The 26,900-nt window shown below is 41.3% G+C and overlaps 1 protein-coding gene across 1 annotated transcript; it reads left to right on the forward strand.

Moving 5' to 3' along the window:
• The first annotated feature begins 643 nt into the window (after positions 1–643).
• SPATA13 (spermatogenesis associated 13) lies at positions 644–26,900 on the forward strand. The gene is made up of 11 exons (XM_084226142.1): positions 644–907; positions 4,075–4,219; positions 12,808–12,944; positions 13,503–13,682; positions 14,736–14,921; positions 16,996–17,175; positions 17,785–18,017; positions 20,372–20,501; positions 21,035–21,407; positions 25,206–25,280; positions 26,503–26,900. Exons 1-11 carry the CDS (start codon positions 677–679, stop codon positions 26,682–26,684), a joined length of 2,052 nt encoding a protein of 683 aa, XP_084082268.1. The 5' UTR covers positions 644–676; the 3' UTR covers positions 26,685–26,900.

The following is a 26,900-nucleotide window of genomic DNA, read 5'->3' on the forward strand; positions in this document are numbered from 1 at the left end:
TTCCCTGGCCACCCTGTTCTGGTGCCTCACCACCTCATGGTCAAGAATGTCTTCATAAAATGTAATCTAAATCCACCTTCTTTCAGTTTAAAATTGTTGCCCCTTGTCCTGTTGCTACAAGTCTTGGTAAAAAGTCCAAAAACACAGCTGAGTTATTTTTACTGGTGTTACCTATAATATCCAGCTTGTGCATAGAAAAAAGTTCCATGAGCCCAGAGCTATCTTTCTAAGATACTATTCCATGAGTTCAGTGTCTCTGATAGGACCTATCTGTACTGCTGAGGTAATAGGTCAGTTTTTACTGTTACTGGTCTGGTTTGCCAAAGAGGTACTGATTGTTGGGTGTTTACCTTACTCACCACAAGCACCATGATGTCTCTGCTTTGCAAAGTTATCTCTTCCTGAATTGTCAATTGCATTTGTTGTATTTATGGTAACTCCTTCTGTTTTAGACACGTTAAGTTGATCTGACATACAACACATTCACAAATGATTAATTGTCAGAAAATTCTGTGGCTTATTTGACTTGTTCACATTTAAAAAGGTTGTTTCTGATGACCACTGGAAGAGGTCCACATCCCAGGAGGAAGAAAAGGCAGACTCACAAAAGGTCACACCCAGGAAATGGGGCTCTGGAAAAAGATCCCGGCCCAGACCTCTCTCAGACTATGGCCAAATGTCAATCCGAAGTTTCTCTATACCAGAAGATGCAGTTGCAGTGGAGTCTCAGAACACAGACTGCACAGATGGAGAAAATCAGCCGGGACTGGCATCCGTTGTGTCTGTGATCCAAAGCAATACTGTAGGCTACCACAGAGGGAGAAAAAGAAGACCCATCTCTGTAATAGGTGGGGTCAATTTCTATGGAGACGATCAAGTAGAAGAGAGAGAAAATCTGCTGACACAAGTAAGATAAACAGATGTGCTCTGCAAACTGCAAAAGACCCTTTCACTTCCTTGTCTCTTATCTTCAGCCTAGAAAATAGAATGGATGCTTCCTTCTCTTCCTTCCCTTTTGTCAAGCTGACACCGTGTACTTAGAATACTGCTTTCCTGGTTACTAATTACTTTGTCTTCTTGCTAAAAATATAGCATGGAACAAACCTTATACTGACTTTGGGATAATCTCTTCTGTATTGTAAATTAATCTGATTTCTTTCTTGGCATGGTCATTATGTCTTATGTTGGTCTATAAGGGCTTATTTGTGTGTAAGACAGATGTGTGTTTAGTCTCCTTATAGAGGGCCTGAGGAACAGAATAATACAATCAAACAGAATGATAATACATTATTTATTGGTCATTTCAAATTATCCAAAAGCAAGCCTGTTCAAAAACTGTGGCATTAAAACTGGTGTTCACAATCTTGGTTTTGGCATAGCAAAGATACTTAAAACTAATGAAGACAGTGCTTGAGAAAATTGGTAATAAATTAAGAAATTAATGAAATTAAGAATTTAAGAAAACTGACAATATGAATACAATGTCTGTCCATGTACTACTAAATTGATCAGATGAAACAAAGGTAGGAAACCTATAAGCAAGCAGTGTGTACTTGAGCAGTACCTATGATTGCCATCTCTGATGGCTGAAGTAAAAGAGTGAGAAATTAAAAACTTCTGAAAGGTAAAAATTGCTCCTTTCTCCCTGGAGGTAGTGCTGAGCAAGTACAATGTGTAGAGGAACTTACTGTTATGTTGGTGGTCATGGCCCCATCTTGCATTTGGTTGCAGAGCTTCAGCTTTTGTAAGACTGCGCTCATCAGGTATTTCCTACTTTCTCTGGAAGCTGGAGAACTTCTGCCTAAAGCAATTGTCAAGCTGATAAAGCAACAGAAAAAAGAATTAGTATTTGCATCCTCAAAAAATTTGATTCTGGTGGTTATTAATGAAATTTGAGTTCTGTTAGTCTTTCTCAAGCCACTTCATCTCCCTCTGGGAAGTTTACTGATAGTAAAGTGCTGAAACAATGTCAGGATTTTCAGTTTCCTGTGAAAGCATTTTGTAACATGAACACTACTATTGTGTATTACATACTTTTTCTTTGTAAGTCCCTGATGAAAAAATGCATCTTAATGCAAAACTCCATCTGAAGCCAATGAACCTTTTACCCAGGCAAAGGCTGTATTTCAAATCATATGCAATTAAGATATTTTAAAATTAATTATATTTCTTAATTTGGAAGGTTAAAAAAAGAGGAAAATTATCGTTGTAAATTCTAGGCCATCTTACTCAAGAATAATAGATGGATTTCAGGAGATAGTAAGTATGGGCAACTTGTTGTACTGTGTAAAGGATTAAACACTCTCCAGGCTCTTCATTTATAGTGCTGAGACCAGATTGATCTCTTTTCAAAGCTTGTTCACATCAGTTTAATAGTGAAGGAACATGCATCAAGGCAACTGTTTGAGTTGACTCTTGCCATGCTCCAGTGCTACCATAACGGCTTGATTTGGGTTAAGTTAGCACATTGCTGGATCACTGTGGTCAAGACCAAAACGATGAAGCATACCTAATATTATTAAACCAAATTATGGCCTTCCCAGGCCAGTTTCCCAGGACTGCCACGCATCCATGTCTGTCCAGGGAAAGGATTTGGACTGAAGCCTTATAAGAAAATTTTAGTTGCCCAGAAATAAATAGCTTTTTTTACTTACTCAGCCGGTTACTTGCATACAGTAGTTGCCACCACCCTTGTTAGCTATTTGATACAACAAATCAGACTTTTTGTGGTGAAGGATCCTGGTATACTGATAAGGCACTTAGGAAATGAGGTTTAAAGATGAGGTTGTAGATGAATCATATTCCATACACATTGAGGTTTTTGGCAGTCATAATAAAAAGTAAACTTTTTGCTGGAATGTGATAAAGGACTCATCAAGCAGGCATATATGCTCTAGAAGTATTTTATGTGGGGCTGTCAAAGACTGCTCTTCGCACTGGTGATTTTTTTTTTAAAGCTTTGAAAACCCTTGGGAATATTTGAAAAGTACAAAGCTAATTCCTCTTCGCTGTATTTTGTTTTGGTCTGACAGCTTAGGTGTGAGAAAACCTTTTCAAACAATACTGTCATGGGTTTCGTAATAGAGTGTCAGGAGGTCGTTCATTAAAAACCATCCCTGATGTTTCAGATTACCTGATAGAAGAACACTAACAACTGAACAATAAGAGATCTTAAGATGAGTTTCTCTGAAGTTCATGTGCTGAAGCCTGGCTGTCTAATGTCAAATCTTATGCAAGATCATTCAGCCGGCTAATATGGCATTGTTCAGGGACAACGTAAAATCAGACTCAATTTGCAAATAAAACAGGGGTAGGTTTTCCTGTCATAATTTAAGAAATGAATGATTTATCCAAAGAAAATGGCTTTGAGATAACATTAATAATAAGCTTAGTTTACCTCTTTCTTACGAGACTCCTAGGAACTCAAAACAGAGCATCATTTAGACAACTATTATTGTCTTGTTTATTTTACTGACAAGGAATACATTTTACTGATGAAAGCAGAAATCCACCACCTCTGCAGAAAACTCGTTCTAGTGGTTTACCATCCTCACCCTAGAAAGCCTTTTCATTAATCTAAATTGGCTTTCCTTAAGTTGAAAGCTATTCCCCCTTGTCCTATCACTACATGCCACTGTAAAGAGTCCCCCTCCAGCTTTCTTCTAGACCTCCTTGGGTACTGAAAGGCCATAGTGAGATCTCCCTGGAGCCTTGTCTCCTCTAGGCTGAACAACCCCAGCTCTCTCAGCCCTGTCTTCATAGGAGAGGTGCTCCCGCCTTCTGATTTTCTTCAAAAAAGCATATTACAAGATGAAAATTACAGAGCATGTCTGACCACAACAGAAGGCTAAGGAGTTTTCAATGTAACAAAGAACTGTAATGTAATAAAACTTGTTCTGTGATGCTGGTCGACATGGAATGCAGTGTTTAAGCAATGTCACTTCAACACGGGAGATTTTACTGCCTGTGTAATTACCTGGACTATCTGGAGAAACCTTACTTCATACCTGAGCTTTGCTCAGTTGGACTTGCCTGTGGCTTTACTAATACTGGATTTTCCTGTTTCCTCGGTAGCCTGTGGCACGGCCACCCGTTCCAGCACACAAGGTGCCCCCGTACAAGGCTGTTTCTGCCAGGTTCCGGCCACTCACCTTCTCACAAAGTACCCCCATCGGTCTGGACCGTGTGGGACGGAGGCGGCAGATGAGAACATCTCATGGTAAGATGAGTATTTTTCACTTTGTAGATCAGAAAGCCACACTCCAGGCTAAGCAAGAATTAGAATATAGTGTGGAGGACACAAGAGTGCAAACCAACTCAGTGACTAAGTAATACCCAGCTAAGTTGCTTTGTTTTGTGAGTTTCTTACTAGTACCTGCTGATCTCATGGTAAACTTTTTTTTCACGTCTACTCTTTGACATCACTATGGTTTGTTGTTCTGTACCACTTACATGCCTGTATTCTCCACTCTCTTAGTCATATACTTGCCTAAAGTCAATAGATTAAGAAGGAGGTAAGTTCTAATATGCTTCAGTTCGTACCTGAACCCTAGCCACACCACACATGTATTTTTAATATTTTGTTTGCCATGCATTCAGCTTTACTTAGACAGGCAAGCCTTCAATAAGTAAGTGGCTTGCTGGTGAGTATAGTCCAACCAGAACTCTGGTAGATGAGGGACAGGTTCTTGGTAAAAATTGCCTTTTTTGGAAGCACTGCACTTTAACAGGCTCGCTGATGTGTCCTGTGTAATTTTGCTGTAATTGTTTACTCTTAGCATGCAATGCTATCTGGAGTTAATAGAAGTGGTCTATTAACTAGTCTAGATGTAGTGGAACATTTCTTCACAGGTGGGTCTAGAAGAACCTGGGTTAACACATTCAGACACTGGCAAGACTTGTAAATAAAAGCAAAATTCTCACTTTATATCTTTCACTGTTAATAGTGAACAAAACACTGTTGGGAGCCTTCACCCTGAACCTTCTCGATCAAGGCTTCCCATGACTGAAGTAGGAAACTTAACAAATAGCATTTTCAATGTTTATTAAAATTATGTGTATGTTTACAAGTCAGTACTTGGCTTCTATGGTTCTTAGCTAAGTTTTAGCTGCAGTGATGTCGAAATTACAACAAAAATGCTTTAACTACAACTTAATTTATGTAAGAACGTGCTAAAACGGAATTCTCCTCTTTTAAATAGAACATGAAATCTTTTTTCAGGAGGTACCCTTCAAGAAACAGACTTGAGAATTTCTAACTATGGCAGTAAGAGGGACTTATCCACTGAGATGAACTCTGTTGGTTGGAGCGTGGCGTTGATAATGCCTAGGCTGTGGGTTTGATTCCCATATGGGCCATTCGCTCAAGGGTTGGACTTGATGATCTTAGCGGGTCCCTTCCAACTCAGAATAGTCTGTGATTCTGAGATACATTATTGTGCTGGTTTAGACAGCTGGTTTAGGGAACTAAACTCCAAATAAGCCACTCCCTTTCCCCCTGCCCCTTTCAGTAATGGAGGGACAATAAGGAGAAATTACAAGATAGCAATTTACTGAAATTGCAGTGACAACAGCAGCGTTAATAGCAAAAAGTATGCAAAAAGAAGTATGAGCTACCCACAAAAAATGGCATTTACCACTGTGAAAAAAACTCCAGGTCTTCCTGAAGACAGTGCCTGCTGTGGTCTCCACACAAAGGCAATATAATTACTGTTCCTGCATCTGGGCCACGTGGTATTTGGGACACAAAGGCAATATGTCAAGGAGAGCTTCTGCTGTTTTATGTTCTCCCTCACCCCAGTCGGAAAACAATGAAGGAGCAGGGCAAGCAAACCCCTTGGAAGCGCAACCATCGTGTTGTGCCACAGTGCTGCCTCAGACTGCTCTGCTTTGCTGGTTCCATTCTGCACAGCTGCCTCTGGCACTGATGCTGCTCCGCCCAGCTTGGCTCAGTCCCACACGGCTGCCTCCAGCACCGGTGCTGCTCCAGGTGGGCTCTTCTGGAGCTTGGGCTCTGTGTAGCTCAGCTGGGCTCGGCTATGTGCTGCTGCCTCCTTCTGTTGCCTTTTGTTCCCTTGGAGTGGCATCTCAGACTCATTATTGCTGTCCTTCAGCGCTGTGGCTTAAAGCTGCCACCTGAAGGGATGGGAGAGGAAAGTGGCTGGATCCACTTGGTTGATCCCAATACCTTCTCCCTGGAGAGATCCGGCAAGATGGCAAACTTTGGTTTCCAGCGCCCAGCTGCTTCTGCCAAAACCACACCCCCAGCAATGATGTGGGTGGTATGGAATAAGCAGCGCTAAAAGCTCCACCCCCTCTTCTCTCTAACCAGGGCAATTATATATACTCCATTTGTATTTTCCTTGAATTTATATTGTAGTAAAATATTGGGATCTACTTTAAAACCTATGTCTGGTGTGTGTTCTGCTGTATGCTTCTTAGTACACTTAATGATCCAGATCAGGCACTGAGGTAAATTGGACATCGAACGCTGTGACTCTTGCTGAGATTCTGTGCAGTCTCAGTCCGTGATTCCAGAAGGACCACTCACAGAATAACAGGTCTTCCATAATGTGGTTTGTGAAAAAAGGGGCTCTTTTGTTATCACAGAGCAGGAATTATTTTTCTATTTTTAGTTATCCTTTCTAATTGATGTTTGGAAACCACATGAAATAGTATTAGTTACCCAGACAACTGCCTGAGAACAATATCTCTCCAGGTATTTAGATTTTGAATTACTGGTCTCCTAAATTTAAGCATCATGGTGACAAATACACAAACCAAGATTTCAGGACAATGAAGCCAAAGCAACCTTGATTATGTTAGATGTGACTTTTATGAGACCTTACAATAAACTAGAAGTGGAGCAGGAAAAGTCTCTGAAATCAAAACTCTGAAGGCAAGTGTGGAATATCATGGACTTCACAGTTTGAAAGCAGTTACAAAAATCTGTTTGGTAGCTCCAGAAGAAAATACTAAAGTGACTAGTGTCACAAATTCTGATCTCTTTTCTTTTTTCTCTTAAATCACAAGGCACTTCCTTGTCTTTGAACATGTGAGAGTTTTTTGTTTGCTCATGCACAGTGAAATTTGATAGCACAAAAGCCCTTTATTATAGAAAGTAATTCTAAACTCGAGCTCTGAAAACCAGTGGTATCTTATTTTAGTTACTTGCTAAAGCCTAATACATTACTTGCTTTCTTCTTATAGCAATGGCAGATAAAAGTAGACATGTAAAATTTTAGAAAAGTAGATGTTACAAGACAGTAAATCATCATCTGTAGGAAAGAGAGTAAGAATCAGACAACACACAGGAAACTGCCCTTGAGACTTACATTGCTACTCTTGTGCTTGAAGGGTTACAAGTTTTAAATTACATTAAAGAAGTTGTCTATTTGTCACTACAGAGTAATTTTTATAAGCATCTGAAAAAATAACCCCTTTTTTTTTGCATATTTTTGGGTGGGACTAGAATTTGGCCTGTGTGGAGCAGAGCTTGGGAAAGTGGCTGGTTTTCTTAAAGAGAGAGCTGATGAGTGGAATCAGATGTTCAGTGTCTGCATGAATGATGTGGAAAGGGAGGTATAAAATGAAATGGTAATTCTTGCTGGTGTGCTGAATTATTCACAGTAGTAAAAGTGAGACATGAGGCACTACTCTGGCTTCAGGTGTTGGTAAAGCCAAGGTAATGCATGTGGAGGAGGAAAAGACCCTGATGTGCTTACAAAAGGATGGACTTTGAGCTGGATATTGCCATTCAGGAAGAGATCTTGCAGTCTTAACAGACATTTACAGAGTCAGTGCAGTGCATAGTAACAGACAAAACAGTAAATAAAAGGGCAGGATTTTGTAGGAAATGAATAGAGAACAAAACAGAAGGCCCAATTGTGCCACTGGTGTGTGTGGGGGCCATCTCCCTGTTCCTTTCCATCCCAAAAGGCATTTTTTACAGGGGACGATATAGAGAAAAGCAGAAGGACAAGAAAATTGACTCAGTGTGTGTCTCTGAGAGGAGTGATTAATGTGGCTTGGGCTCTGGAACATGGAAAAAAGGACAATAGGAGAATAAAAGTCTGTTTGGCATAAGAAAAATGAACAGATAATAGTTATTGTTTTCAATAATTTAAGAACTAAAGGGCACCAAATGAAATCACCAGAGAGCAAGCTCAAAATGAAAGAGAGTTTTCACAGACTGTAAAATTAAACTATAAAACTAATTGCTACACATTGTATTTCACATCCCAACAGTTTAAAAAAATCAGAAAGTGGTTTGAAAAGTCCAGTTCATTAAGCACAAAGATATAATTTCTGCCCCAGGAGGGATCTGACTGATCTGGAAGATAACTGGAATTTAGAAAAGCACATCAGAAAAATGCCATCACACGCCTCATCTATTTTTATGTTTCTCCCTGGCTGCTGTCAGAGAAGTGGTTGGGGGTGACCTGTGGTTTGCCTCAGGATGGAGGGTTCTGTGATACCAGGGTGTTTCTAGAACTGAATTTTCTTGAGTGGATAAACTAGCTTTTAGTATTTTGGTAAGTGCTACCCACAGCCTTTTCAGAGTGCCCTGCACAGTGGCTAAGCCAGCTCAGCATGCATTTGGACAAGGTCACTGTGGACTGCCACTACAAAGGACAGGCTGTGCCTCCTGTCCCTGGCTGATCTACAAGGAAATGAAGCCACCACCACTTCACCCCAAATGAGCACTTCTGTGGTGGTTCAGTTTGCCAGATGTGCCCATACAAAGGAGGGAGGGCAAACCCCCCTCCATCCGAGCCGCATCCCACGGTGGCATTAGGTTAGTCATTGGGCAAAAGCACACAGTCTGATCCTTTCTGCAAAAATCAGACCAAAAGAGTTTCAAGTTGTTTTTCAGAGGTTGTTTTTTTTTAAAGTGTCTTGTAAAAGAGCTGTGTGGGGTTTGATCTGGTTTCCTTTGGCAGTTGAACTGTTTTTCCCCGATGAGCAGGGGTTTGACATGGCAAAGATCTTGTGATCTGGCTGATTAAATGTGTGAAATTTTCACTTGCAAGTCCCAGGATCATCAGCACTTCAGTGTCACCACTGTCACTTTTGTTTGCCAGCTTGCTTTTTTTTAATGGTTTATGCCAAGAAAAATGCTGTGTGTGAAGATCTTATGTAGTAGCTTGTTTTTATTGTGCTATCCAACTAGAGTCCTTGCAGCAAGAAGTAATAGGGAAGTTTGAGAGATTCAGAAGATGATTTCTGTCAGTCTCCTGTGGAGTGCAGCACAAATAGGATTTTTGCAGAAAAACAGCATTAATATTTCAGGGTGATGTTTGGCCTTTCCTTCTATGTCTGAGGCAGCGCTGGGGAAAACCATGTGATTTTAGTGGGTGTTGAGAAGTTGCTGTATGCAGAAATGCCTCCAGGGTTTTGTGAACACATCCCTGGAGGAGGCAGTCCCCAGTTACAGGACAGGCTCAGCTGAGCAACAGTTTGCAGCTAAAGAAGAAGCCAATAAGTTTTTGGGGCTTTCCAGACTGTAGGCGTAGCGCTGTGTACAGACATAGGTTGCAGCAGGCTTTGCACTCTCCTGACGGGAACAGCTCCTGCCTTTGCTTCCAGTGCATGGCCTGATCCAGCTTCACTGCAGGAGGACACAGATTGCAAGGGTGAATACTGGCCCGTGGTGAATGAATGAGGTTGTGATCTGGCTGGGTCAGACCCAGAGAAAGATGGATGGTTTGAGTTCTTTCCTGCTTCATTCCCTATTTCATAGAGCAGCTGAATTAAGTTTGTAGTTTTAGTGAGAAAATGTCTCCCTCCTCTCTGTTTTCCTGGGAGCAGTCTGGAGCAGCCTTAACACTTGTGCTGCTTGTGCCCTAAAAAATGATACAGCATTTGCCTGTGAAGCAAGAGAAATTGTGCAAAAAATACCTTAATTGTTTACTTCTTCTGGAATTTTAACTGGTATAGTATGACAAAGATAGACCGATACTCTGAACAGTGATGTAATACAAGGAACTCCCAATTCCTGTCCAAATAGTCTCTCCCTCTGGATTGCAGTCATTTGAATATAGATTGAAATCGCGTTTAGCTGCTTTAATGAAAAACAAATGCACTCCCTGGCTTGCTGTGTTCGCAGTGTTCAGGCTCTGTGGGAGCGGTCTGGGTGGCTGCAGGCGCAGCGCGGCCAGGGCCAGGCAGCCGGGGTTTTGTTTCTTTTCTGGAACTTCCTCCCTAAGGGCACCCCATGATGTCAGAGAGCCGGGAGCTCGCGGCAGCCAGGCTGAGCGGCTGAGTGCGCTGCTGGCAGTTCCCAGCCGGGCTCGGCCTCGGAGGCACCGCCGGGAGCTGCAGGCAGCTGACAGCCTGTTCCTCTGAGCTGTGCGCAGCTCAGAGCCTCTTGTGATCCTCCACCAGCCCTGTAGGACTGAGCATCATCACCTGTTAGAGGGCTGACGGCAGCATGGTAGCCAGGGGGGCAATGGCACGTTTTTGGAGTCTGGAGAGCCTTCAGATGGGTACGTGTGAGTAGAACATGCTCGCTCTTGCTTTTTTCATGATGTTTTTTTGATTGAACTGGTAGACAGTGGCAGTCAGGGGGCCTGATTCTGATGACACCTACTCTGTGTCATCTGTGGGAACCTGCAGTACTGGTGAAAAGCTGCTAGAAGATCGGCATCAGTTCCAGGCTGTCTTAAGTTTTTTGCATCCCGTTGGTGCAACTGGAAAAGCACACCCCTCCCTCTGTATTTCTGTGTGTATACAATAGAGGAAAAGATGCAGAATTCAAGATTTCACTTGATTCTACCCAACAAAGTCAATGTAAGCTTGTTGATTTGGTACAGAGTAACAAACAGCTTTCTGTCCCAAAATTGTAGTTCTTTTTTGTCTAGAGTTAAATGAATTAGGTTATTTTGATGTGCCATTATTACTGGAACAACCCCACAGGCAGTATGGATAGTGCAGTGGAAATGTATAAAGGATCACTGGATTAATTTTTTGGATGTTGCTTTATAAGATAAAAATTGATTTAATGAAATATTTATTTGCAGGTTTTTTTAATAAAGCATTTTCAGTAAGTTTTGCAAGATGTGTTTTAAAAGTTTATCAGTGCTCAGATTAATGAGTTTGTAGGGAAAAAAAAGTCTTGATTTTTTAAATAGGGGTTGTGCATCCTTCTTGCTTAAGCAGATGATACTGTTAATGTGAATGTCTATTCAAAATGCTAGGGAGTAGAACAGAATAGCCATATTCTGTTGTATCAAGATGCCATATTTTTACATTTTTAATGGAAAGAAAAATTTTGCAAGTTTTTTATTGAATCTGTGTGATGATCTGCTTTGATCTCTCTGGCAAATAAATGCTCAGATAAGTGAAGATGCTGGTGATGGTATGCGTGCCCTTTGGAGGGGGTTGCAGTATTTCTCCGTGTAAGGGAAATAGCAGATGGCAGCAGAGTGCCTGGTGGTAGTAGGTGCATGGAGTAAAGCCAGGAGTTGTCTCCTTGTGACACTTACCCATCCAGAGCCCAGAGCTCAGCAGACAGGCAGTGCCCAGGTCTGAAGCAGAGTAGAGAAGAGGCTGTGTCAGGATCCTGCTGCTCAGCCTTGCTGCTTGTTGGAACTGGCAGGTTGAATAATTCTGCTTAGATGTCCCTTCCCAGGTACTCAGGAGTAAGAATTGCTCTGTTGACTCCGTGGCAACTTACCTGGGATGCACTAGCCTTTAGCAAAGAAGCTCAGGGCTAGCAACCTATTCTGAATTTGACTTTTAACTTTTTTATGCATTTTTGAGCATTGTATGATCTTCAGACTCTAGTTCACAGCTTGGGCTTGCCATAAGAATAAATCTTTAGGAATAAATTAACAAGGACCAGAGAGTGCACTCAAGCACAGGGCCACTGGTCATGAATGCTTCTTGATCCTGGGTGCTTTGAACATTACAGGCAGCTTTCAGAGGCAAACCCACTTGGACAGGGTCCAGCCCTGAGCAGTGTGGGTGTCAGTCAGTCAGTCAGTCAGTTAGACTTGTTCCTGAGGTCAGCCCCCAGTTCTCTTCCTTTGCCAGTGGTGATCACCAAAAGAATCTGTCACCCAGTGACAGCGTTTCTTATGTGGCTGTGTAATAACGTGAAACCCATTTTAGTCCTTACCTCTCTTTCTATGCAAAGCTACTTGGTCAGAAAATGAACAATTGTCAAACCAAGAAACTGTTGTGATTTGGGAAAATTGGAACAGGTTTTATGCAGGGCCATTCCACCGTGCCCAGTCTGGGCTCCATGCCCCCTTGAGCCTTGCTGCTAGCAGAGCCTCCCCAGTGCATGGGAGAGGTGGCAGCAGCCAGCCCAGAGCTGGGGCTGCATGTGGGCTGCCCACCCCTCTCACGAGTGGGTGGGCACAGAACCATTGGGTCTTTATGTCCCTGCAGGGGATGTGACCCTGTGAGGGCACCCAGCCTGGGGGTGACAGTGTCCCCACTGACTGCTGGGGACTGCTGGGGCTCTCACATCTGCTGCGTGGGAAATGGCATTGGGGCTTTCCTTCTGATACTGGCCTTTTAAAGTTTCCTCTGATAAAAAATAAGTAAGGAATCTTTGTAGTTCTGGATTTTTTGTGTACGAAAGCTTTATCAGCTGCTAAATAAAAAATTCTAAAAATGAGTAAATTGTATTTAATGACGGAAAGGTGGTTTTCCTGAGAGCTCTGCTGTCCTCTACTCCTGCTGTTACTGTTTTTTTCACGACAACAAAGGCAATTTCTCAGCAATTCCTCTTGCATTGTTGTCTTTCTTTGAATCATAAAAATGATGAAGCAAACAGCTGTTGCACTTTTGTTTTAGTTGCTGCAGATGGTGGGACTGAATCTTCAGCCTTAGTGGATGACAATGGCAGTGAGGAAGATTACAGCTACGAGGAGCTCTGCCAAGCTGCTCCCAGGTACCTGCAGCCCGGAGGGGAACAGCTAGCAATTAATGAGGTAATGTCCGGGGCTTTGCATTGCTGGAATGATGACACGAGGAGGCCAGGGACAGCGGTGGGGGATGTGGAGGGATGCTTTCCACAGTCTGAGATTTCATAGTCATAAAAAATTCAATGGCAGTAGCTAGTTTCTTTGGGGAGGGACTTCTGTTTGCTCAGTGGTGAATGCCTTTTTGGAGGTAAAACTTTTATTACTAGCATTATTGTGATTATTGCAGTTTTTCAGTTAATTGTGGTTCCTTCTACAACCTCTCCTAGTGTTTCCTCCACTGTAGGGAGGGAGTGGGGGAAAGTGGACAGTTTGGGTTTCATTTTCTCTGGGTTTTAAACCATCACAGACTGTAACTGTTACCCTATGTAACTACTCTGGAGCAGGAGTCTAATTGTTTTCACTAATGAGAATATGCATAGATTTCTGAAAATCTGAAATTTTAGTTTTATGCTATAACAGGAGTAATATAGGCAATCTAGTGACCTACATCGATATCTTTGTAGTTTGTAAACACTTCATAGTTTATCTTCCGTCCTTCGCAATCTCATTTTCTTCCTATCTTAGCTGATAAGCGATGGCACCGTCGTCTATGCAGAGGCTCTCTGGGACCATGTCACTATGGATGATCAAGAGCTGGGCTTCAAAGCTGGAGATGTCATTAGAGTTCTAGAAGCTTCCAACAAAGACTGGTGGTGGGGAAGAAATGAGGACAAGGAGGCCTGGTTTCCAGCTAGCTTTGTCAGGGTGAGTTACTCTTTTGCTTCTTGCTTTTCCACCACTGTAAGATTCCAAGCAGAGTGCAACAGTTGTCATGGCATTACATTTCATACCTGATCCTCAGCGTGTTTATAGCTGAACCTCAGTGGTGTAACCCCTAACGAGTTGATAAGGAAAAAAGCAGTAGAGAATCACACCCTAAGATCCCTTAGCTCCTCTGACAACTTTTACTCTGTCTTCTTCATTTGGTCCCTTTGTAACCAAAGGAGTTTCTCAAACAGAGATTACAAGAGCAGGAAGCTCAACCAGAAACTCATCAGTGTATACAGAGAGGACACAACAGTTCTCGGAAAGGCAGGGGAGAGCTATGCTGCAGGGATTTCTCGGTAAAATAGGGCTTAATTTATTATCAAGGACATTGTGTAGAAATCTGGTTCACAGTCTGAACTCTGCAGTCAGAACTCACCCAGATTAATGACAGTGTAACTCTCAGATGGTAAAAAATTGAATTATATTTTAGAAAATAATTTGAACTGCCTTTTGAGAACCTGTAGTGAAACTTGGACCGCACTGCATGGAGTACTACGTACACAAAGTGCAGCAGGTGGTTTCTCCCTTTCCCTTTCCTAGATCTCTAGGCAACCTGAGCAATCAGACAGAAGTCAGAAAAGGAGGTGCTGCTGTCTACATCATACAGATGGGGCACAGGGAAACAATTTAAAAGTGGTTGAGTGTCTGCTTTTGTAATTTTTACCCCTATGCTAACTTGGCCAAATGCATTAACTGTTAGAAAGGGTCAGAAATAAGCTTAACTCTGAAAACAACATGGACAGCACAACCTGGTCTCTCTCAAATACTGTGAGTAGAAGTCATGTATTTAACCAGACAGAAATCTCAGCACTTTATTTGAATATGCAGTGAGTACAAGGAGATAAAAATCCTGTTGTGAAGCCCCCTCTATAAGAATGAGAACATGTCTGTATTCACTCTTCTCTTAGGTATAAGAAGTTTATAACAGTTTTACCACACGTTGTAAAACTTTCTGCTTCACTCTAATTGCTTTGTTTGTTCTGGCTGCAGCTGCGAGTTAATCAGGAAGAAGTGCCAGAAAATTGTAGTAATATCCAGGATGAAGAAGAAGATTCAGATATTAGCAAGCATCGCCAGAAAATAGCTGAAAACAGGGATCAGATGAGAACCAACGTTATACAGGAAATTATGAAAACAGAACGAGTCTATATCAAGCACCTCAAGGACATCTGTGAGGTACGTGCTTTAATCTGAGGACGTTCTGCTGACCTAATGAGAACAAATCATTCCATATAAGTTGAGAACCACAGTGGTTTCTTATTTCAAAATACTCCTGATTGTGCTTCTGACGCTGTCAGTCAGATTCTTCGTTTCCTCTTACGGCTTTCCTCTCTGATGTCTGCCATGAGCCATTGCTTCCTTTCTTTTAAAAAAACTTCCATTTTTGACAGCGAAAAAGTGCCTCTCTGACTGCTATTTCCATAATAAATGAGAGAAGGAAGTCCAGTTTATTTAGAGCTTTTTGCCACTGTATAGAGAACTTTGGGTAACTGTAGTAAAATAATTTGCAGTTCAGTGACAAAACTTCTTGGAAATAACTAGGAAAGAGTATTTGCTAAATGGTTTTTCTCCCTGTTTCCTCAAGCGAGGAGATTTTTACTAGATGCTTAGGAGTTATGAAGAAATCTAAGTGTGTGCCTTGCTTGTTTGAGCCATAAAATGGGGGCAGTTCTCTGCTTTTTTTCTCAATATTTGTTGGAGGCTCACACTTGGGCAGGAAGCTTTTTAATACTTTTCACTGAAGTTTGCCTCTTCTGACATGAGTTATGATGCATTTGGCCTGCATTTGACTTGCCTTTGTGGTTTGCATCTGGAATGGTGCTAAGCAACCTACAAAAATATTCTTTGTAGCCTTAGTTTGCTAGGTCTGTCCTTGTATTTGTCATGCTGTCATCCTTTAGCCCACCACTTACCATTAGATTATTTAATTCACAGCAAAGTAGACAAGGCAGCAGTAGGTTTTTATTTGTTCTTTTTTTCTTTCTTTTTTTTTTTCCCATTTTTAGATCAGGTGTTTTTCTTGAAGAGAGAAAAAAAGGAGAGAAAGGACAAAAACTGGTTACCAACTGGCTAATTTTAAAACATTAAATGTAAATTTTGTCATTTATATTCATTATTTACTTAAGCTAGGAAGATTGATTGTGTGCATGAAAGACCAGAGAAGAATTTGTACACTCTGCTATGCTGCTGCCATGGCTAGCTGAGTTCCAGGACGACTCTCATATTTTACTCACCTGTTAAGACTTAGGCACATATTAATTAATTAATTTTCTCAAATACATATATCCTCTACCTGGTTTTTAATATCTGGCAAGCCTCTGAGTTTAGTACAAGAGAGCAAGCACACATTTTCCAAGAAGAGAAGCAATGGGCCATGCTCAACATGTGGGGTAGAGATAGTCTGCTGTCCTCAGAGTGAATCTGTAGGGTGGTGCAAGTAGGACATAAGGCTGAAAATACACTCAAGTAAGACTAAGCCAGAAAAGCTACACAGATAGTAACCCAAATTTGCAAGCTCAGCCCTTGAATGAATCACTCAGGCTGGCTGTAGCCAGGATCATGAAGCTAAAGTATACCCATAAAGCACGTTTTACATTCAAGAAGTGTCTGCAGTCCACATTACAGGAGCCGCACAGGAATTGGCTTTCCCTGTTGGTGCAGTAGGAAATGCGGTAGCTGGCTTGCAGCGTAGCCACTGCACAGCTCTCAGAGCAGATGGCTGTGGAGGAGACAGGAATATTCCTAACAGTGCCAGCAACAGTCAGTGTTACTTCCTGGTAAACCTCACCAGAGCAACTGCAAGGCTATTTCAGCTGTCTGCTCCCAGAGATGTTTGCGGGAGGCCTGCCTGCCAGCAGGCAAATGGAGGAGCCTGGCAGATAGCCCCTGTCACATCAGTTAACCTTTGCACTCCCTGAGCCCTGGTGCTGTAACTGCTGTGAGACTGGGAGCACAGCAGCTGTTCCTGGAGGTTCAGTCCCTGCAGTGCATTCACAACAGGGAGATGTGAGTGGGCTTTACACTCGGGATGTTCCCTGGTTCAGTTGGGGTACCCTGAGACAGGGGCTGGACCCCAGGAATCCACATGTGAACATCTCAGATGCAAATCTGAACTTCTGCTTCTCTGTGTGTGTAGAAAACCACTCCCTTGCCTGGAGACCACGGGGGTCTTGGCAACTCAGATGATTTTGTTCAAGGTAGGACATGTCTCACATCTTCAGACTAAGGAGTGTTTTTTATTTCATTTCAGGGTTACATTCGGCAGTGTCGCAAACATACAGGAATGTTCACCACAGCTCAGCTAAGCACCATTTTTGGAAATATTGAAGATATTTACAAGTTCCAAAGGAAGTTTCTGAAGGATCTTGAGAAACAGTACAACAAAGAGGAACCTCATCTAAGTGAAATAGGGTCATGTTTCCTTCAACATGTAGGTAGAAAAAGTTGATTTTATTTATGAAATTACCAAAATATGATAATAAAAAGCCGAGTTACCATATTAGGAGGGGACTTCACTAACAAGTGCTTCTTAAATAATAAACTGGCAGCATTTTAGAATGTAAAGTAACTTGCAATTAATTAAATATTTGTTTTAGATTTCTCCTCATCTTTAGCAGTCGTAATTTTGTAAACAGTTTTAAGTTTCTTTGTTGAAACTCTAATGATCACAGATGAGCTGGATTGTTTGCACTGATCTCATATTCAGCAAGCAGAAACTTCATACAGAGATAGGCTGTGAGTTCTTAATAGAGACTTGCTAAGCCTATAGCAGTCTTCCCCAAAGAAAAATACTTCTTAAAGTGAGTTGGTTATCCTGACTCAAGAAGAGACCTTTATTTCTGTGTTCTGACAAAGAAGGGTACATGGTTTTGACAGCTACAAAGTAGATTTCTGCATACTTTCAAGGCTGATCAGCCTGGAAGCAATATAGAAAATGGCCTACTTAATCCAATTATTTATAAAAGATATTACAAAAATTGCTTTTCTCCTTTATAGACAAATACTTTAGTAAAGTTGTACCTTTTTTTTTTTTTAATAGCAAGAAGGCTTTGCTATTTATTCAGAGTATTGTAACAACCATCCCAGTGCCTGCATTGAACTCTCCAGACTGATGAAGCAGGGCAAATACCGCCACTTCTTTGAGGCCTGTCGCTTGCTTCAGCAGATGATTGACATTGCCATTGATGGTTTTCTTCTCACGCCTGTTCAGAAAATCTGCAAATACCCTCTGCAGCTTGCAGAATTGCTCAAATACACCACTCAGGAGCACAGGTGAGAGAGCTAATATAACAAATTCTTTAATAGTAGTAATACCTAATTACTCAAGTTTTCTGGGTGACACAACACTGAAGGTTTTGAGATCAGGAACAAAACTGCCATGGACCATGATAAACAGGCTTCTTGGAACCATCACAGTCAGTCACCAAAACATATCTGAACATGCAGCACAGGGACTGAGAGGATGCATGACACAATGAGGAATAAGTCAAAGAGGGAGAAGGAGAAGAAGTTGGTGTGTAAACAGGATGCAGGGAGGGACGTGTAATTCAGAGTGAAATAAAAGGCCAAGGAGAAAGAAATCCAAAGAGGAAGAGGGGAAGACTCATGAAAGTTGTGGATGTAAGAAAAAGTGAAGAGTAAAGTTTGGGGGTAGTTTAAGAAACTTAGTAGTAATAAACATTACCTTAGTTTGCAGTAAAATCCAGATACTAGATTTTCAGCTGGCATAAATAAAAAATTGAAGTTGCTGATAGCCTTTCTGGTATACCCCTGCACTGATTCAATCTTTGACTAAATTAAGATTTTATCTGTAAGTGTCTTGTTATCTTGTATAGTTGCAAGAAAGTATTCCATTGTGACCCCTGTGTTTAAAGTCCAAATGAAGCCTGAGGCAATGTTTCCTTGGCCAAAGTCAAAACTTTAACCTTGAGAAAACTCCCCTTGGAGACCACTGGATTTTTGCCAGGGGCAAAATACAAGGTCTGTGAAGCACTGACATTTCGATGTGAAATGCCTCTGTTCAGTTCTGTGACTACCTGGGAAGTGCTGCAATAAGAATTACTAACTGGAGTTTCTCTTTCACTGCTACTAATTATAGAAAGGTTATTCTGTGAGCTATTAAACCTGCAGATAAAGTGACAGCAAGGTCTCACCACCTTCCTCCCATAATACCTATTTTCTTTTTTGTGGCACAGCATCCAGAGATGCCTTCAAGCACAGAGAGGCACCCACAGTGCAGAGATGCTCACAAACAGACAGATCTACACCCACACAGAGCCCTGGGAAAGCTCCAACCAGCTGGGGGTTTTGGGAGCATTTTGTTTTCATAAATAAATGAAGTTCCAATATGCACAGCCTGCTGCGAAGGCCACAAGTTGTGTAGCAAGTGTGGAATAAATACCAACAAAGAAAAAAGAAACTGAGATAAGGGCAAGTGTAGCAGTATGGGTATCATGTGGTCACCCTGTGGGACATCTCCCTGGTGTTCGTAGGATCCTGTTATTGTTAATCTCACTTTCTGTATTCAGTGTGGCAGAATAGAGTTCCCACAGATGTAAATAAAGAGAGGAGAGAATGCACGCATTCAGAAGGGAAGCGCATCCATCAGCAGCAGCCAATGAAAATTGGAACTGAGACAGAAGCAGATAAAAAGGACAGCAAGGCTAACGCCTTGGCAGGATTTATTTCTGGTTTGTGCTGTTTTCTGCCTCTGGCTCCCTTTTCTGCAACAGGCATTCTGATAAAAGAGGAAAAGCAGCTGCTCTGCTGGGATTCCTTAAGCACGAAATATGTCTCTTTCCTTCTCCCTTCTGAGAGACTCCATTTGATGAAGGTGAAGGAGAGATAGATGCTGTTCAGAGGAGAAAAAAAATCCTGCCTGTAAGCTTGGGGAGATTCATAGGCATGTTGACAGCTCAGGAAAGAAGAAGGGGAGCAGAGCATTGCAAGAAGGACAGGAGGATTGGTGTGAGTTAATTGCATTAGTCCCGAAGCAGGAAGAGGCAGGTGACCATGATGGCTCTTACACATTTGTCCTGTAGAAACTGAATTCTTTCTTCATATTGTCTCCTTTAATTCCCCTCCTTGGTTCCCTTGTTCTTGGGTTCCTCTCACCCTGTGTGGGATTGTTTTTGGTTTTTTTTCCTGTCCACCTAGCATTCTCCATTTGTGTTCACTGACCCAGTCACTGGGAACAAGGAGAAAATACAGTTGTAAAACATCATTAAAAGAATGCCCTTCCCAAAAAAATCTGACTAAAGGTTTTGCTTAAAAACACAGTCCTTTGGTGAAATACAGCCATCACTGAGCTCTGTGGGAGTTCTACCATTGTTTTCAGTAGAGACAGTGTTGCAGTTCATTAATCGATCTCTTCTGCTTCCTTCCACCAGTCTAAGTAATTTGCTCCTAGACAAGCCCAGCAGTACAGCAGCACTGAATTGTACAGGCTACTGTGTGGGATTTGGGATAGCAGGAATCAGGTTCTTCTTTTTTAAGTACCTGAGTAGAGGAATAAGTGGATAATGTGGGCTAATACTGCAGGGACTGTGGTTGCATCATTTCCATGGTTTGTGATTGCATCATATCCATTGTATAAGTGATCCTTGAAATGTGCTTACATTTCCCAGTGATTATAGCAACATAAAAGCTGCATATGAGGCCATGAAGAACGTGGCATGCCTGATCAACGAGCGAAAACGGAGACTAGAAAGCATAGACAAGATTGCCCGTTGGCAAGTCTCTATCGTGGACTGGGAGGTGAGTGTCAGCCTGTGCCTTTCCTGGGCAAAGGTACTGTGTACAATACTTGATGTCCCCTGCAGGAGTCTGTCTGCGTAGGTGCTTGTTTATGGTGTCTACTTTTCAAGTGGTCATTGCTCAGTTAAAAGTCCAGTTGCTTCATTTACAATGTTTCTGTTACTGATTAACCTTGTTTATAGTTCAGGAAGAGCAGTATGTAACATGGATGCTTGCCTTTGAGATGAGGTGACAAAATGGAGCTTTTAAAAATGTTGAATCTCATTTGGAAGTTTGGTAGTTTTGTCAGAACAGGAACCTGTTTCACTGACTTAAATGTTTCTCTCTGTTCATGCAGAACCACATTGATTGAATTTACCTCCGTGATATTATTTACATTGTATGACATTTTCAAATCTAATAATAAAAATACAAGAAAAGTGAGTGAACTTAAGACTTGATTATATAGTGAGACTGGTTAGACACACATTGAGATCTTAAAATATTATTTACTTACTGTGTATCTCTATATCTCTGTATACCTGTCTTCCTAGGGACCAGATGTGTTAGCCAGAAGCTCAGAACTGATCCACTCAGGAGAACTGACCAAAATATCAAAACAAGGCAAAAGCCAGCAGAGGACTTTCTTCCTTTTTGACCATCAGCTTGTGTTCTGTAAGAAGGACTTGCTGAGAAGGGACATTTTGTATTACAAGGATCGTATTGACATGGATGAGACAGAAATTGTGGACACTGAAGATGGCAGAGACAAAGATTTTAACATCAATGTCAAGAATGCTTTTAAGATAATAAACAGAACAACAGAAGAGGTTCATTTGTTCTGTGCAAAAAAACAGGAGGATAAAAAGAGATGGATGGAGGCATGTGAAAATGAAAGGAGAAGAGTTCGAGAAGACAAGGAAATGGGTGAGTGAAACAATTTCTAAACAGTGGTTAAAACAAACTTGCTTTTGCAGTTCTTTTGTACAGATGTGCACTCTGTCTTCTTGAGCTGGTGTCCGTTTCTTACCTGACCTGATGTTTAGAGTGTAAGTGAAGCCTGTTCAGGTGCATTTACCCTGTCACTGTGGGCCAAAGGTCCAGGGCAGATAGTGTCATCCATATGATTCTGGTACTTGGTGGAGCAGAATGAGAGATGAGATATGACAAGAGGCAAGTCACAAAAACCAATCAATAATAAAAATCCATCTAAAATCCTGGCACTTTCGTATGAATGATTGGTCAAAAATATCTGTCCATAAGGGCTGCTTTTTTACAAAGCCAAGCGGCAATAATTTTAAATTTGTACTGTGTCATATAGTGGCACCTCCTGTGTCCAGGAGGCCCATGCAGTTGTATGGTGCCTTTAACTGCAGACCCAGCAATAGCACCACTGGGCAGTGAGTGGCACTGGCACATTTCTCTGGCACTGGCACAGAGAAATGAAGCCAAACCTTGAGTGAGCAGGAAAAAAGGTAGTAAATCCTAGGACCAGTTTTAGACCTGCAGCCTGTGGGGCACTCCAAGGACTCTGTGTCTTCTGTGTCAATGTATAGTTAGGATTACTTTTTTGGTTTTGCATCATTTCATGCGGCCTTTAAGATCAGTGACAAAAGCTCCAGCAAAATTTCATTGGCAAAACATATGCAAAGAAAGCAGCAGCACTAATTTAAAAAAAGGAAAACTCGTTTTAGTGTTTCTGAAATGTCATGTTAGTGCATCTCTGTGAATGTCGGCTGCCTGAGAACTTCTCCTTTTCAATAAAATTCTTGAGGCTAAGGCTTTGGATTGACATCGGGTTAACACTGGAAGTGCAGTGAAGTGGATGATACCATTCAAAAATTATTAAAACTTAAACAAGATGCCAAACCTTATATTCCATGATCATGTAAAACATGTGGTCAGAATAATAGGAAGACAGGAATAACCCTTACATTACAAATGTAATCCTTTTGATCTTAGTTGCTTTCTCTTGTTTGATACTGTTGTAAGTATGACAAAAATAAGGCCTCTTCCTTATGTATTTTAGATAGTCCATAAGGAGAAGAAATACTTAAAAGTTTGTCAGTTTATTCTCAATCTAAAATCAGTTTTAATCCTTCCACATTGCACCAACTGTTGCAATTAATCCCAGTCATCTTGCATCTAGAGTAAAGAATGAAGGAGCCACAGCTAAACTTCCCTCAGGCTTTGCAAACCTGACCCTTCTCCAGTGCTGAATGTCACAGTGTGACATTACAGCCAGCATTGGTGGGCACAATGCTGACGGCTTTCATGCCTTGCTCTGTGTGAAGCTTGCTCTGTCACCTTGTGCTTACAGGAATATGAGGTAGCTGCCTTCCCCAATTCACCTAAACAGCACTCTAAAACAGTGGGTATTGCAAAAGGGTGGAGGTGATCAGAAGGTAATAGAGCAATGCTGAGGATCTGATCATAATTGTCCACACAGTCCCTCTTACAATAAAGTTACAGAACAAATCCAGTATACAATGAGAACCATAATGCAGTGACATGGAAGGATGCTACTGAGTAAAACACAGCTCCTGCACTTTTGTGAGCAAGACTGAGGTAAAGAAAATAAAAAGTGAACAAGTGAACACTTCCATTTCCATCCTTTCTAAGAAGGAGCATTCTTAAGCTCTGCACTGCTTCCTGCGTGGTTACTTTATGGAGCACTGGGAGAGTATGTTGAGCAAGTTAGATGCTGGTTGTCAGGAAGCTCCTGAGGCTCTGCCCTGGGCAGCCACAGGTCTGTCTTGGTGTTACCATTCCTCCTAAGTGACCCTGCTGCAGAAATCCCCAAGCATGAGGAAACTGCAAAGGTGCAGCAGCTACAGCCCTAAACGATTTATTCTGCTGGGACCTCATGAAAATCAACATATGATATTCAGAAGAGTAACCATCCGACAGTGGCAGTGGCACTGGCAGTGAGATTTGTCATATAAGCACTAACCCTTGTTTTGGGGCTGGGTCACAAATTCCCATGGTGGTTGAGTGCGAGAGCTGCACAAGGAGCGTCCATTGTGCTTGATGCTCTTCAGGCACAGTGCAATATAGTGGCGAAAAAAAAACTGTTAAAAGATAAACTGTATGTTTGGTAATGGCACATAGGCACATGCAGTCTTCTCTGCCCATGTAACATCCAGCTTTCTGTAAAGTTGCTTTTCAAATGTTGCAACTCACTATTCTGATGTTCCTGTTTTGGGACAGGTATGATGAACCAGAGGAAAGATAGTTGAGTTGTAATAGCTAATGTCCATCTGGTCTTGTGAGCCACAGTGGCTTGGATGTTTTCTCCATTAACTAGAAGACTGTTTCTTTTCTAAAATTTCTTCTTTTTTTGGCATAATTAAACATTTCCTTCAGCCAAAACCAATGGAAAAATGCCACTATTCTCAACCTCAGGTTTTAATTTTTCTTGTTGATTTTGTAAGCTATCTTGCTGGACTAAACAGAAAGCCTCTAATCTGACCACTCAGAGAGCAAATAATACTCTTTCAATTCAGAACTGCAAATGGCATTTTACTTCTATTTTCAAAGACACTTTGGTGTGAGTCATTGTCTCCCAAACCATATCTAGCTTTTCTTAGTTTTATGAATATATGAGAGAAAAGACCACAGCCAGAAAATCCTTCTCCAAACCACTAATAGTAACCCTAAGAAAGTGGTCTGATCTCTCTTCGTGAAATTGCTTTCAGTTTTAAAAATCTGTTTCCTTGTTTCTATAAATGAAAAAAAACAACCCTGCAGGATAAAATGAACTACTGCTACCCAAAAATTATGGATGTTTTAAGTTAATGGGCTGATTTGTAATAACTTCTTCATAAGTTCAGGATAAAAAAGAGAGTTTTAAAAGTATAGAGAAGTGAGGGAAGATGCAAAATGGAACCGAAGCAGACACTTCATTCTGGCTTTGAACCACAGCTTCTGTGCTCTTTCTGTGCATATGTGTGAAATGAGTGCAGCCTTATGCACAGCATGAAATGAAACAGCATGTGCACCCTGTTGTCACCTTGTGCAAATGTGACATTTGCATGTATCTCAACTGTGTTGTGCACAGGGAGAGGAAACTGGAGTGCCTCTACCTGGGCTCCAGTCAGCACCAGCCTCTGATGCCACCTTCTAGCAGATGTCTGTCATCTCTGTACCCCAGCTCAGCCATACACCTGTCACATTATAGTAAATAGCAGAGAGTTACCCATGTGCTTCATGTAAGTTACAGAAGTATGTATGAGAAACCCAAGTGAGGGATCCAGCCCCAGAATGATGCAGCCAAAACCACATCACAGCCTGCTTCAGCGTCTGCCAGATTTTGTGATACTCTCCTCTGAGTGAAGGGAAAGATACCCAAATTTGTACTAGCAGTGATTCCAATCTGTTACCCAGGTTAGCTCAGAATGAGTGATAAACAAAAGGATTCTGCATTTGGAATTTATTACTTGGTGTCTTGTAGATTTCAAAACTTTTATTTTACACCTTTTTTTTTTTTTTAATCTTTTGTTGTCTGGACTTATCTGTTATTATCCCAGTGGAAAACCCTCTTTAAGTTCATATGACAATACTTCTAAAAATTTCAGGTGTATTGCTACTAAGATTTACTAAAATTTGCTAATTTACTAAGAATTTGCTTAAGATACAGTTTACTTCTTTGTTTTAGTTCAATGTGATCAAGTGTTAGATATAGTAATTATGTACTAGTGCCCTAATTTACACTTTGATGTGTAGGTATGGAAATCTCAGAAAACCAGAAGAAACAAGCCATGCAGAATGCCCGTAAGTCAAGGCAAGGAAAAATTAAAGGTGGGTATTGAGAATTGCATTACTTTCTTACTGTGTTCCATTGATCTTTTCATTAGGAAATAGCACAGTCTGGCTGTGGCCGAGTTCTTCAATCTTTTAAAAACATTTTTTTGTGGCTTACATGGAGTCAAATAATTGCCATCAACCTGTATTTTAATATTAAATTCCAGTCTCTGTAAACTGTCTACTAAATCAGCTCCCTGAGCTTCTTCAAACAGACAAGTCAGTATTCTGTATATTAGAGAAGAAACTCAAGAGGTAAGGCAAGGTGTATATTTTTAAGGTTGCACAGATGAATTGGATGCACAGATTAAATTATAAATTAGTGTTACAATTCCTTCCTATGCTTTTACTCAAAGAGCTTGTTCTTCTTTACCAATTCTATGTCTTGTTTAAAATGTCCTAAAGTTCTTTTTGCAAGCCACATTGTTACATTATTTACAATAACAGTCAAAATGGCTTCTTCTGGCATCCCTCTAGAAGGAAGGATGGACCAGAAGCTTGTTTGTCATAAAAAATGACTTTTTTATTCATTTCCTCTCTCAGAAAATAATCACAACAGAAACAAATCACAACAGATTTTGTCCTTTTCCATCTTAAAGTCAAACTCATCTAATTCTCTAGTGTGCTGAGAGAAAAGTGGAATAAGATTTATGTCTGAGTTTAGGAGTGAAGGAGTTGATGTTAGGTTGTCTTCTGTTCACTGGGATTAATGTTCTTAAAGCATTTTCTCTTAAACAATAGATACCCCTGGAACCTGTCTGGATTTTCAGGGGAGTGGGTAAAGTTTGTAATTAGGAGATTCTGTTCAGAATGCACAAAGCTCAAAGTCTTAAGAACATTAACCCAGAAAAATATATTTCAAATGGAAGAAACAGCATTCTTGTTGGTAACAGTATTTTACCCAGCCTTACTCTGAGAGTGGACTGAAGTACCAGTATCTGCTGTTTGAAGTCATTCCTTTGAAATCCCAAGATTTATTTCTGCAAACAATATAGTTCAGCTGTGTGAAACTGCTGCTTGGTTTTGGTCATTCTATTACATTATTTTTACTGGTACTGTTGTCTTCTTAAGCCAAATCAATGCAGCAATTAAAAAGTCAAACATCAGAAAAGTGACCCTTGTGCCATTCAAGATCATGGCAAAATTCATCTTGTCCCCTGGCGTTGTGCTTAAATTTCCCTGGCTGATTCAGGTGCTTTCTCCAACTGTTCTTCTGCAGGTGTGAGCTATAATGGGTGTCCCATGCCTCCTCCACACCAAACCCTTCATCCCCTTCACCAGCGACACATCACCGTGCCTACCAGCGTCCCGCAGCAGCAGGTCTTTGCCCTGGCAGAACCCAAGCGGAAGCCATCCCTCTTCTGGCATACCTTCAACAAACTCACTCCCTTTAAAAAGTGAGGGGCCAAAGGACCTGGAAGGACATCAGCACAGAGGGAGACTCACTCCAGAGAAGGACCTTGGAGATATGCCTTGGTCAGGCTTACTTGAGCTCAGTGAATCTCCCATTTCAGAGGCAGAACCTTGGGTTCCCTTGAGCCTGGAATGCAGCCTTTGAAGAAAGAAGTTTGTCAGGGCTGCTCTGAAGTCCATGTTGCCAAGTGTCAGCATTGCTGA

The sequence above is a fragment of the Fringilla coelebs genome (assembly GCF_963513975.1).
Source record: "Fringilla coelebs genome assembly, chromosome: 2".
In the NCBI taxonomy this organism is placed as follows: domain Eukaryota; kingdom Metazoa; phylum Chordata; class Aves; order Passeriformes; family Fringillidae; genus Fringilla; species Fringilla coelebs.